Source organism: Typopeltis vanoorti, chromosome 12 (assembly GCF_054136105.1).
Source record: "Typopeltis vanoorti isolate ZY-2024b chromosome 12, IOZ_Tvanoo_1.0, whole genome shotgun sequence".
Lineage (NCBI taxonomy): Eukaryota > Metazoa > Arthropoda > Arachnida > Uropygi > Thelyphonidae > Typopeltis > Typopeltis vanoorti.
This window is the reverse complement of record NC_143560.1, coordinates 66112498-66126520: the sequence shown is the minus strand read 5'-3', so window position 1 is coordinate 66126520 and position 14023 is coordinate 66112498. Positions and strand designations below refer to the sequence as shown.

The window sequence follows — 14023 nt, the reverse complement described above, 5'->3', positions numbered from 1 at the left end:
TATAAAGTTTTGATCAAACCACATTTGAATTTGTGCTCAGATCTTGTCTGAGCACAAATTTGAATGGAATGAAGTAAGTAACCTTGGAGAGGATACAGAGACAGATAACAAAAATGATGGGACATGCAGACTGCAGTGTGTGGTGGATAAAGGTAGAGGAGGATAAAGGGATATGATTGAGATATTTATGCTGTTGAAGGGTTATTATAGTATTAACACTGAGGAGATTTTTTCATATGGTAGAACAAGGGAAAGGAGTGAGGACCGGGGGGGGGGGAGCATCCCTGTAAGATGCAAAAGAAGGTGGTGAGTAAAGGATGAAGTAAATTTTTTGCATGGAAAGTGGGAGCATGGAATGCATTTCCATGCTCCCACTCTCTGATCAACCGCCCTAATCAACATATTCTGATCACCCATAATTGATACATTCTGATCAACCACCCTAATCTTAACAATAATAATGGTCTAAAAATCCCAAGAATATGGATTGCACATATTCTACTTACATAACCTTTTGTTCTAAGAGTTCTTTATAAATTATAATTATAATCCAGGATCTTAGGCTTAATATAACAAACATGATAAATTATTGATTAGGCCACCACTTGCTGTATTGAAAGCATTAAAAGATAATATGAATTTGTTTTCTGATCATGTTATAAATAAATAGGATTAGCGTTCATATAGTTTTTTTCACTGGAGGTCAGGCCAATAGAATAAAGGTTGATGAAAATGAAATCATTGTCACTTTGGTATACTGTTTGAATTGTAATGTAGCTTGTCTCCTCTGTGTATATATATATGTGTGTGTGTGTGTGTTGACTCCAGATCTTGACTTTGATATGAAAGTCAAAATGGTGGTGGTAGTAGTAGTCTCCATAATTTATCAAAATGAATGCTCATCACATGTAATATTAAAAGAAAGGACAAGAAGCATTTGTCAATTTTATATTAAAAATAGAAAAAAAATGTTATAATAAATTTAGTTTAATCCTTTATCCAAGTGTAAGCAAACAAAGTTTGCATCTGAAGTATCTTCAGGACTGAGGCAACTCGTGGTAAAGGTGGACCAAGCTCTCATCACTTGTCTTAGTATCTCCCATAATACAAAGCACCTCCACTACCCAGACCAGTTTCGACCTTTATTGAGGTCTCGTCAGTGGGAGCCAGACCCAGAGGTGGTGATACTAAGGTGGAAGAAATGGAGAAGTCATATTTACCTATACGAGTTGCCAAAAGGTGTTTCACCTTATTATTAATAATTAATATATAACATGTAAGTCCACAGTAATAACTTTAATTAATAAATAAGCTAGATATTTCATACTAAAACTGATAGTACATCTTCAGTGTTACAAACAGATAGGAATGGAATATAAGTAATGAACATTCGGTGGATCACCTATTAAAATACAATGTTGTCACGAGCTAGGAAATGAAAGAAATTAATAAATAATTAATATTTAAGATAATTGTTTTTTTAATGATTACATAAAATAAAAGTCTCCCAGATCTTCGAGAGAGAGAGGCAATCATTTCGGTTTAAATTCAGTCGGTGTAAAATAGCTTCACAACTTTCTTTAAAGAGATGTTCATATTTGAACCGGCATCTATGAAGGAGAATAGCTTTATCTCACTGGATATTATGTAGTATTAGTACTGTGTTGTGCTAGACCAGACTTCTGAGGTTTGTTGTAATCAATATAATATTGATATTCTTTAATTCTTTTTTTCACAGAACGGCCAGTTTGTCCAAAATAAGAAACATCGCATTCACATGGTATTTGGTAAACGCCAGCCAAAGATAGAGATGACAGTTTATCTTTTGTAGAAGGCAATAAGGAAGAAGTTTTGTTAATAGGAATATAGGTGGGAATCAATTGGTGCTTTTTTAAAATTCTACCTATAGTTCTGAGATTCCTGGAATGTAGGGGATTGGAACTGTGTGGACTGTTGAAGAAACCTTAGGTATTGGAACATAAGATTGAATTATCTGTTGGATTTGATTAGGTGGTAATTATTATATTCCATTAAGTTTTTAACGATGGAAAGTTCTTGTTGTAAGATTTCTGGAGAAGAGGAAACTTTATGTGCCCTACTAATTAGAGATTTAAGAATGCCAAATTTTTGAGATGTGTGGTGAGCAGACTTTTTATGAATTTATCTGCCAGTAAATGTAGGCTTTCGAAAGATGCTTGTAGATAAGGTACCAGAAGAAGTTCAAGTAAGCAGGATGTCCAAAAATGGTAAAGTATCAGAATTTTCCTTTTCCATGGTCAATTGGATACGAGGGTGAAGGCTATTTATCTGTTGTAGAAAGGTGGAATGCTCATCTTCAGTATGTGACCAAATGGCGAAAACATCATCGACATAACGATACCAAAGAGATGGTTGAGGGTGAATGGATGAAAACATAGTCTCTTTGAATTGTTTCAAAAAATAGTTAGCCAAAGGTGAGACAAAGGGCTACCCATGGCAGTACCTTCAACTTGTTTGTAGAACTTGTTTTTCCAACTAAAATAACCTGAATGGATAACAAATTCGAAAATATTTGTGATATCTTGAGGGTAATCTTCATATAATAATTTGACTGTGTTTACTAATGGAATATTGGTAAACAGAGATACAATGTCGAAACTGACTAGCAACTCAGACTCTTTGATTTTTAAATCCTTGATTTTTTCAAGGAAATTGTTGAATTTTTTATGTGGGATCTGGAAAATGTCCAGTGAGAGCACTTAAAGAACAAGACAAGACTTTTGCAATTCGATAAGTAGGAAAATCAATGCAATTCACGATTGGTCGTACTGGATAGCCTTCTTTATGGATTTTTGGGAGACCATAGAGACGGGGAGCTCTTCCAAAGTAGGTGTGTAATTTATCCACATAATTTGGGTCCCAACTGATGACCTCATCAAGTAATTTATTTAATTGTTTAATTTGTGAATTTGTAGGATTATGCGTGATTTCTTTGTTGGTAGAGGTGTCTTCTAAAAGACTGGATACTTTTGTCTCATAGTCAGTCTTATTCATGATTACAATAGCTTTTCCTTTATCGGCCTTAGAAATAGATATGTTATTATCTCTTCTTAAAGAAGTTAACTCTTTGATTTCAGCATTTGATAAATTGCTTGAAGATAATTTGCTTTTAAATAACGAAGTCGCAACTTCAAAACGAAGTTTATTAGCGTCATCGCTAAAAAGTCCAGACAGATTGCGTTCTATATTATGTAAAAAAGCAAGATACGGAATGCGTGTTGGAATAACTGCAAAATCAAGGCCTTTTGCTAAAGCACTGGTTTCGGCGTCAGATAAACCACCGAAACCAGTAATAAAGGAAGAGAAAAAGAAACTTGTTCTGTTTGTTTCTAGGTGAACTGTGAATTGATGTTGTGCAGCAGCTGTATGTGTTCCAATGAGTTTAGTACTGAGCGGAGGAATTATTGATGATATTTCCGATGAGCATTTCCCATGGAAATATTTGTAGAATATGCATACTGCAGAGACCATATGTCTGTGTGAAAGAGGGGGGGGGGAGTTGGTAAGGGATGGATCATTGATAAGTCTAATTGCTCTCCTCTGTATTGAGTCAAGCATTTTGAGAGAGCTTTTTGGGGCCCTACCCCATATGTGAGAGCAGTATTCAATAGTTGGGTGGATTTGTGACTTGTATAATGCTAATAGCAGTTCGGGGGTGAAGTAACGTCTTGAGCGAAAGAGGAATCCTTGTTTTTTTGAGGCTGAGGATGCAATGTTTGAGATATGTTTATGCCAGGAAAGGTCTGATGTGAGGGTGATTCCAAGGAGTGAGATCTCAAACTGTCTGGAGATTTGCGTATCATTAAAAAGGATATTGGGAAAAAATGATTCTTTTTTATGGGAAATAGTACAGAACTGGGTTTTATTGGCATTGATATTTATGAGGTTATCTGAACCCCATTGGAGGATGGCTTGGTGATCAGAGTTGAGGGTCGCGCTGTTGGTCATATATATAGCAGGAAGAGGGTTGGTGAGAGGACAGAACCTTGTGGGACCCCAGCATTAATTGAGTGGTGAGAGGATAGGGTGCCGTCCACCATTACACAACAGAGTGTGCATCCAGACAGAAAACTGGTGATCCACCTACAGAAGCCCTGGGTCAGACCGAATGATGGTAGTTTGCTTAGCAGGCCTTTGTGCCAGACCTGGTCAAAGGCCTTGGAGATCTCTAGTGCAACCACTAGAGATTCGCCAAACCTCTCCATAGCCTTCGTCCAGAGATGGGTGACATACGTGAGTAGATCTCCTGTTGATCGGCAGTGGCGGAATCCATACTGGTGGTCATTTATTTGGTGAGTGTCTTCAAGATGGTGTAGGAGATGGGAATTGATGATTTTTTCCATTACCTTCGACAGGACTGAGGTAAGCGAGATAGGACGGTAATTGGATGGCAGTGACTTGTCACCGTTCTTGGAGATGGGCTGAATATAGGCCAATTTCCAGTTTGTGAGATATATTCCATTGGAGTAGGAGAGTATATATAGGTGACATAGGATAGGGGTCAGTTCTGGAACGCAAACTTTCAGAACAATTGGGGGAATGTCATCACGGCCAGGAGACTTTTTTATGTCTAATTTGGACAGTATTTTTCTGATCTCATCCTGGCAAAAGGATATGGGGAGCATTGTATGTTGGGTGTCTGGAATGTTTGCGGGACATTTACCATTGCCAGTTATGCATGCATTTGAAGCAAAGTATGAGGCCAGAAGATTGACTTTTTCTGTAGGTGATGATGCAGTAGAGCCATCGGAGTGGGAATAGTGTTGGACAGAAATTACGGCCAATTGCTTTGGCGAGAGACCGAAAGGCTCGGCTGCCTTTTGGACAGGCTGCTAGTTTCCTGCTTTTTGCTCTTTCGAACTCTGTTTTGGAAGTGTTGATTGTTTTTTTGCATTTATTATGGGCTTCGGTGTAAGCTTTGAAGGAGGATGGGGTTCTTGATTTCAGCCAGTTGTGGTATGTCTGGTGTTTCATCTCTACAGCCTTGGCACATCTTTTGGAGAACCAGGGTTTCGTTAGGGAATGACAGTTCAGGGTGCTGTGTGGAATGTATGTATTCATGCTGGTGAGGATTACTTTGGTAATAAGCTCGGTGCATATGTTTGGGTTGGAAGGCCGGAAGCAATAGGCCAACCATGGGAATGCGGCATAAAAGTTGTGGAGACTGTCCCATTTGGCACTGTTATAGTGCCAAACTATTGTGTGGGAGTGTCTGTGTAAACGTTGTTGCATGGGGAGGAGATGAGCACTAGGTTGAGGTCAGAATTGCCCAGGGGGATCACTACTTTCACTGTGTATTGGAGAGGTCATTGGTGAGGAAGAGATCTGGGGTGTTTGGGGAGTGGTTTGGGTTATCTGGTATTCTGGTTGGCATCTGGACAAGTTGTGTAAGGTCGTTAGCGATGGCAAATGTTTCAGCATCTCTGCCTGCAAGATCTGTACAGCTGGAGGAGAAAAGCCAGCTAGTGTTGTGGACTTTAAAATCTCCTAGGCGGATGATTTCGCTGTTGGGGAAGTGGGATTGGAGAAAGTCCATTTTTAGGGAGAGGAAATTAGAGCTCCAGGTGGTTGGTTGTTGGGGGGAGCGATAGAGACATCAGATGAATTGGACTGAGTGGGGAAGGGATATTTTCAACCAAAGGAGGTCAAAGTTGGGTGATTCTAGGTTGGGTGCTCTCTGACAAGGTATGTCAGAGCGGACGTATGCACAGACACCACCCTTGGGACGAAAGTTGTTGAAGAGTGAGTAGTTTGGAAGGTTGAGATTTGTGTTATCTTAAATATTAATTATTTATTAATTTCTTTCATTTCTTAGCTCACGACAACATTGTATTTTAATAGGTGATCCACCGAATGTTCGTTACTTGTATTCCATTCCTATCTGTTTGTAACATTGAAGATATACTATTAGTTTTAGTATGAAATATCTGTACCTTATTTATTAATTAAAGTTATTACTGTGGACTTGCGTGTTATTTATTACTTATTATACTATGCCACAGGTATCTCTAAAAATAAGAATCACCTTATTATTAAATTACTCTGCATTTAGAGAAAGATGTTGGAAGAAAAAATCTTCCAAATCTTTCTCTAAGGTCCACGATGAGTCTTGTGACTCCATGGAGGTCAATAAAATAATAATAATAATAATAATAATAATACTTAAATATAAAGAGCCAACAGGCTTCATTTCGGCGATATAAATATTAATTAAATTAAGGGGATATTAGATCCCACATTGTTTTAAAATCGAATAAGAAACTCAAAGATTGGAATTAGAGAGTTTCATACCGAATATAGTATAAAAAACTGTAAAAGTATCGGCAAATACAAGTGTGAGCTAAATGCAAGTAGTCCTAGAACGTAGTACAAACACAGGCAACTCGTTGCAAAGGTGGGGAAAGTTCTGATCGCTATTCTTGGTATTTTCCATAATGTAAAAACACATTTCCTAGGAAATGTATGCTGTTATTACATTATGGTAGGGAGGTCACTACCCAGACCGGTTTCAGCCTTTATTGAGGCTTCATCAGTGAGTAGCTAGACCAAATTAACACCAAAGGGTATAGCGAAAAGAACTTATATACTCTGCTATACGAGTTGTCCAAAAAGGTGCACCCATTAAGTTACTTAAATATAAAGAGCCAACAGGCTTCATTTTGGCGATATAAACATAAATTAATTTAATTAATAATAATAATGCTGCCATCTACTCTGCAAGATCATGTCTTGAAGGAGGTCATGGGTGTGTTTGTGTGTGAGTGTGAGAGGGGACACTGTCATATCTAAGATTTTATCTCCACTCCCCTGCTTTTACCCAGTTCTTTTCACAGTAATCTAATCCTAATCATCTTAATCCTAACTTGACAGCAAATTTAAATATATAGTTTCGGTGTTTTAAGGATACTTGTGACATAAGACTGAATGATAAATGCACGTAAACACAAGAAAGATTAACCAGATATTTCGGTCTGGAAATAGCAGACCATCCTCAGTGGTATTACAAGAACAGTTATAAAAAATACAAGCTAGAATATTAACAATAGATCATTTAAAATAGAACAAGCTGTGTGATGCTATATCACTAAGTATGAAATGGAATATTTTGAAGTAGAGACATGATTGAAAAAAAAAAAAAATTAATGAGTAATCTTGATTAGACTTTTCCAGATTTTTGATATAGATATACAGTCATTACGGTTCAGGTTGGGACGATGGAGCAAGGCCTCCACGCTTTCCTTGAACAAACGTTCAAACCTATAACGTGATCTATGTAAGAGGCAAGTCCTGGTCCAAAGGATGTTGTGGTCAGTTTCAATCCCATGCTGAGCCAGTCCAGACTTTTCAGGTTTGTTGTGAAGAATGGAGGATTGATGTTCTTGGATTCTTTTTTCAAGAGAACGTCCAGTCTGTCCAAAATAGGATAGATCACAGTTGCACGGAATTTGATAAACTCCAGGAAGAGATAAAGTTGAGCGTTTGTCTTTAGGAGAAGGAAAATGAGAAGACAATTTGTTAATAGGTGAATAAGTAGCTGTTAAATCATATTTCTTTAAAATTTTTGCAATAGGTTCAGAAATACCGGAGATATAAGGAATTGGCACTCGATATATTGAAACTTTGTTGTTTTGTGGAGGATTATAAGAACTGAGAGAAGTTGAGTACTTTTTTCAGAAAAGCCAGTTTTATGTGTTGCTGGATAGTAGAAAGTTCTTTCTGTAGATAATCAAAAGTAGAACAATTAGTTTTTGCTCTTCTGATGAGGCATTTTATAATTCCTGTTTTTTGACATGGATGATGGTCTGCTTCTTTAAGAATATAACGACCTATGAACGTTGGTTTCCTGTATACTGTAGATGTAAGAATATTTGAAGGTGACTGGATGAGGAGAACGTCTAAAAAAAGATAACTGGTTGTTTTCTTCTATTTCCATAGTAAACTTTATTCTTGTAATACCACTGAGGATGGTCTGCTATTTCCAGACCGAAATATTTGGTTAATTAAATATCTTTCTTGTGTTTACGCGCATTTATCATTCATATATAGTTTCAGTTATGGATAAAATAAAAAACTTCTCTCAAAAAAATGTTTTAAAATCTCAAACAAAAACAAAACTTTCTTTCGCATTCATGCCATAAACACCATCACTTTAAATTTTTCTTTGCAAACTATGAGATAGTTTTATTCACAATCACAGTGATTTTTGGCATACATATTCCGCTACACGTAAACATAAACCAAAAAAAAGCAGACTTGTGGATTCAAATTAGTGCCTATAGGGTGAGTACAAAATGGGGGGGGGGGAAAGAGCACTCAGAACACCTAAAGTAGGTGGCTGCATCTTGAAAAAAAAAATTGGTTTTTCCTGAAAATGCATATAAGAAATCAAAAAGTACACACCTTGAGCATTAAAATTGCATTAAAAAAAATCAGATTTGGACAGTCTGAAAATATGCTGTGATTAATTTTAAAACTATCTGAAACTATGAAAATTCTGTTGATTCACTATATAAAAATTACTACCATAATTAATAAGATGCCAAGAAAACAAAACAAAAAAAAATTTTTTTTCTATCCTTTTTTTCATTTCCATTTGAAGCCCTACCCTTTGAGTAGGGTTACAAATAATGCACTTTCTTCAAAATCAAAAATTAATACCCAGCTTCACCCAAGTGAAGAATAATAATAGAGCAAATTTCTATGTATTTTTATTGTGTGTGTGTGCACGGGTCAAGTACTATAAGAATTCTGATTGATTCTTACATCTTACTGCAGTTTTTATACAGCAGTAGCCTCTCACAATATCACACAGAACTACTGAAAATTCCTGGTCAAAGCTCTAATACAGTGCCATCCTAAAAAAAAAAATTAAAAAAAATCAGTAGCACAATATTCATTATAACATGATATTTTGGTGGTCCCCACAAGTTTGATTATTTATAGTGTGAGTCGACTGTAACAGATGGCAGTTTGCAGGCTGTATTTTTATATGATTATTTTATGATTATATTATGATTATTTTATATGATTATTGATTGTGTTAATATATATTTTAGGAAGCAATTGCAGATGAGGAGCGTATGGCTGCTCGCTATCTCAATGATACTGAAATAGCAAAATCACAGAGAGACTTCGAAGTAATGAAAGCAGCATATGATATGGAAGTAAATACAAAGGTATTGTGTAGATTCAATACATTTTTACACTGATTTATTAAATGAACTCTCAAAATAGGTTGATTCTCTGTAATTGGCTTTTTTTTTAATAATTTTGTTATAACTTTTAGGTCTTATCTTTACAATTGCTTTAAATTACAATTATTTTTTAAAGATAAAGAAAAATATTTAAACAAAAGGTGCAAGGAAATTGAAGAAAGTAACATTACAGACAGAACAAGAGATCTGTTTAGAAATATAAATGAAGATACAGGGAAGTTCATCCCTAGATTAAGAGTAGTAAAAAGTTATTTGGGAAAAGGTTTGATGGAAGAAGTGAAAAAAAAAAAAAGACAAGATGGAAAGAGTTTATAGAGGATTTTTACCAGAAAGATATTAATACTGAAGGAAAAGTTAAAACAGAGAATTTATTAAAAAAAAAAAAAAAAGCTCCTGGAGTTCTTGGAGTGTCCATGGAATTATTGAGAGCAGCTGGAGGATGAAGTAGTGAATATATTAACTGAAATTTGTTATTCATCCTAATTCCAAAAAAAAAAAAAAGTCAAATCTTAGAGATTGTGAGAATTACAGGCTCATTGATTTAATTTCACATGCAAGAAAAGTTATGCTGAAAGTGATCCAAAAAAAGCTGGAACCATATGTAAATTGAGAAATATTGGAAGAATAAGCAAGTTTTAGGAGAGATAAACTGTTATATTAATTATAAGAAAGCTTTTGACTGTTTGGATCACAACAGAATTTGATGAGAGCAATAGGACTACCTGAGCATCTAATTCTTTTTGTTGGAGAATTGTAGTCATACAATTCAAGTCAAACCAAGAAACTTCACCAAAAACAGTTTTTGGAGAAATAGAGACAGCATTCAAGTGGAAGAGTTTTATATTGTTGTCCTATCTTTTTAATATTTAGTGAATATACAGGAGAATGGCTGACTTATTTATTATTATGGGCTACTCCAAGCCGTCCTTACTCATCGAGGGAGGTCATAAACATCATGCCAAGAACTATCCAACATTTGTGTAGTATCTATCATACTTTGCTTTGAACTCATTCACAGTCATGGCACATACAACACACTCTAGCAACCTATTCTGCTCAGTCACTACTCTCAAGCAAAAAATATACTTCTAACACCCTTGATAACTACACTTTTACTCAGTTTCCATGGATGGCCCCTAGTTCTTCCACCACCAGACCTGTTTTGAAAAATTTCCTCTGAATTAATCTTGTAAAAACTCCTCAATGATTTGTATGTCTCAGTCATATCACCCCTTTTCTGCCTATCAACCAGTTTCTGTAACCCACAAATCTTCAACTTGTTCTCGTAAGATTCATTCCATAGACCTGCTACCATCTTGGTCACTCGCCTCTGGTTCCTCTCCACCACCTCCTCATCATCAACAAGAAACCCTGCTGCCCAGATCTGTGCACAGCAGTCAAGATGGGGGTCTTATCAAGGCTTGATAAAGAGGAACAATAACCTGCTTGTCTCTGCTTGTCAAAGTATTCTTCAGTAACCAAGTAATCTTATGAACTTTAGCCACTTTTGCTATGTGCCCTCTAAACTTTGTAATGCTCCCAAATATCTGGCTTCGTCAATTTCCTGGAGTTCATTTCCACCAGTGTGGTATACAGCTGGTAATATTTTCATCCCAAAATGCATACCCTTACACTTTGCTACATTAAACTGACATCCATTCTCCTTTGCTCAGTCTGCCAATCTATCCAAATTATTCTGCAAAATTTTGACATTGTGCATATTAACTATTGCTCTACCCAACTTTGCATCATTGGTGAACAACTGAGTTCCTCTCAGATCCTTTCCATTATCGTTAATGTACAAATTAAACAGTAGTGGGCCTAGAACAGAACCCTGTAGCACACCACTACTCACAGGCCTTCTTTTGGTCTCTACTCCTGAATAAACTACTCTCTGATATCTCTCCATCAACCGCCCTCCTATCCACCTCACCAACCCTATATCCATACCCATGTGCTACAGTTTACTGATTAGAATTCTGTGTGGTATCCTGTCAGAGGCATTTGCATGGCAGTATCACTGTAAACTCATTACCTTGATCCAACTCAGCTGTTACTGTATTATAAAATGTAAGCAAGTTATTGACATAGTCTACCCTTCACAAAACCATGCTTCCCCCCCCCCCCCCAAAAAAAACAGTATCCTGTTTCCATCTACCCATTCCTGTATTTTGCTCTTGATCAACTTCTTGCTGATCAGCCGGTAATTTTCTACATCAGTCTTGCAGCCTCCTTTATGCAGTAGAACTATTTTCCCCTCTTTCCACCCCTTTGGGACTAACCCAGAGCTGAGACTTAGATTAAACAATATGGTCAAGGGCACCAAGTTCTCTCGCCACCAGTCCCACAGCTGTATTCACATTAAGGTTCTGTGATATTCTATGCACCGCCATTTCATTTACCTCAGTTCTCATCTAAGCCTTTGACTCTCTCGTTCCTGCATTATCACCACCTGGATAATATACTTTTGCAAAGTGTTCACTTAGTAATTCTATTATTTCAACTGATTCAGTTACCTCCCTATCATTAGCATTCATTAAACTCATTCTGACATAGACATTCTTTCTTTTACTTGCAGCATACTGAAAGAACTGTTTAGGATTCTCTTTAGCCTGCATTGCTAATTTCCTTTCATAATCTGCTTTTGCTTTTCTTACCACACTAGTTACCCTCCTGGCCTGTGCCTTGCACTGTTCTTGTGCCTACTGGTCACCTTTCTCCTTAAATTCCCTCCACAATTGTTTCTTTTTTTTCTGTTGCTCCAGCTTAATGATGATATTTTTTTAAACTCCCACTTGATTTACTCTCCTGACTCTAGGTATGCAGTCTGCCATTACTTCCCTTAAACACTCCTTTACCACTTCCCATGCACTGTCAACATATATGGATGTGAAAGCTGGATCATTAAGAAGAAAGATAGACAGTGAATTCATTTGAATTATGGACATGGAGGAAGCTTTTAGGAATCCCATGGACCATAAGAATGACTAATAAGAAAGTTTTAGAGAATATGAAGACAATACTCCTTGGAGGGAATGATTACTAAACTGAAGTTTTTTTATGTTACTCCCCACTCATGAAAGGTTATTTACAAACCTATAGTGCATTTTGTATTGTGGGTAGTCTCAGAATTTTTTTTTTCTGTGTTTATCAATTTTATATATTTTTTTTGTATTTTTTAAAAAAATATATTTTTTGCATACTCCAGAAATCCTCCTCTAGAGACCAAACATGGAACTTTTTCAAGCCACTTCAAGCCTCCAATAAGTTGTGCAGTGGTCTCACACCAAGCATTGAAATTTATCTACCACCTAAAGAAAATTTCAAACATCCATGCCCAAGGCAGGATTCAAACCCCACAGCCCCTTGGTTGGAGAGTGGGTACAATAACCACTCGGCCAACCATTCCAGCAGTTAATGTACTTTGGGGCAAATTTTGCGAGCAGATGAATCATTGGAAAAGGCAGTTATGCTGGGAAAGATAGAGGACCTAAGAAGGAGAGGAAGACTGCAAAAGAGTTGGATTCACAACATAAAGGAACTTAACCAACTTGAATTTACAATTGCTGAAAGAAAAGACCAGACACTGAGTGAGATGAAGAGCCTTGTTCACAAGATCACCAAGAGTTGGAAATGACTGGATGGCACATAACAATAGCAGTATATGATGAATAACAGTAGCGAATAACCATCATTCTACAGGTGATAGATAAAAATATGGAAATAGTGACATGTTTTGATTAATATGATGTTGGTCTGTCATGGGCATCTAGTGCAGCTGTATTCTTTGAGGGGGGAAGAGATTGTCAGTACTTTTAATTCAACATGAGGAATTTTACACCATTTGTCCGACAGAAACTAGATCAATTCACCATTGTTCTTTGGAGGTGGGAAACATTGCCTGAGAGCTTGCTCCAAAATGTCCCACAAATGTTCAATAGGATTTAATTCTGGTGATTGGAATGGCCATGGCACACAGGACACCTCACTGTCATGTTCCGCAAACAACTGGGTGACCACATTTTCTTGATGAATGGGAGCATTATCTCCCATTCATTGAGAAAAGTTGAAATGTGGCTAGCTGTGTAGGAGAAAAATGTGTCAACATGGGATGAAAATGATCACTTATGATTGAAAGATAATGTGCAGCATCCACTTTGCCTTCCAGTACAACAAGTGGACCTAAATCATGCCATGAGAATGCACCCCAGACCATTTACAGAACCACCAAAACCTTTCACAGTTGGAAATGAGCATTCTGGCTGGTAAGCTTCCTTTGGCTAACGCTACATTCATCTGTTTGCAGCAAAAAGTATGACTGTGGATTCATCGGACCATATCACATCCACTGTTGTGTAGTCCATTGCTTGTGATCTTTACACCATTGGATGCAACAATATGCATTAACGGGAGTGATCAAAGGCTTGTGTAAGGAAACCCAACCATGATATCAAACTTTCTATGTAGTTCCTGGCACATAATTTTTGTGAAATGGGTTTCTCATGACTCATTGAAGTGTTAAATTTTTCACACAACTGCTCAGCAGTAACCCACCTGTTTTTCGTGGTACAGCGCAATAATGCTTGAAATTCCCCTCTCTTGCAGGAAGCACTTCCATTTACTACTTCATTTTGCTGATGTTTGTTCTGTCACCTGCTATGCTGACATAGCCTTAGAGACTGTTCCTTGATTTACATGTGCACCTGCCAGCCTAGCTCCAACAATCATGCCCCTTTCAAAGTCACTGAAGTCTTCTTTGGATTCCATTC

The 14023-nt window shown here is 36.9% G+C and overlaps 1 protein-coding gene across 1 annotated transcript in view; it reads left to right on the top strand.

The window, feature by feature from the left end:
• The window catches only part of LOC150100848 (flotillin-1-like), a 198986-nt gene that overhangs the window by 65579 nt on the left and 119384 nt on the right, over positions 1–14023 (top strand). The window contains exon 7 of the mRNA XM_090401919.1: positions 9096–9215. Within this exon, the coding sequence (XP_090258045.1) occupies positions 9096–9215 (120 nt within the window). The remainder of the gene's footprint in view (positions 1–9095; positions 9216–14023) is intronic.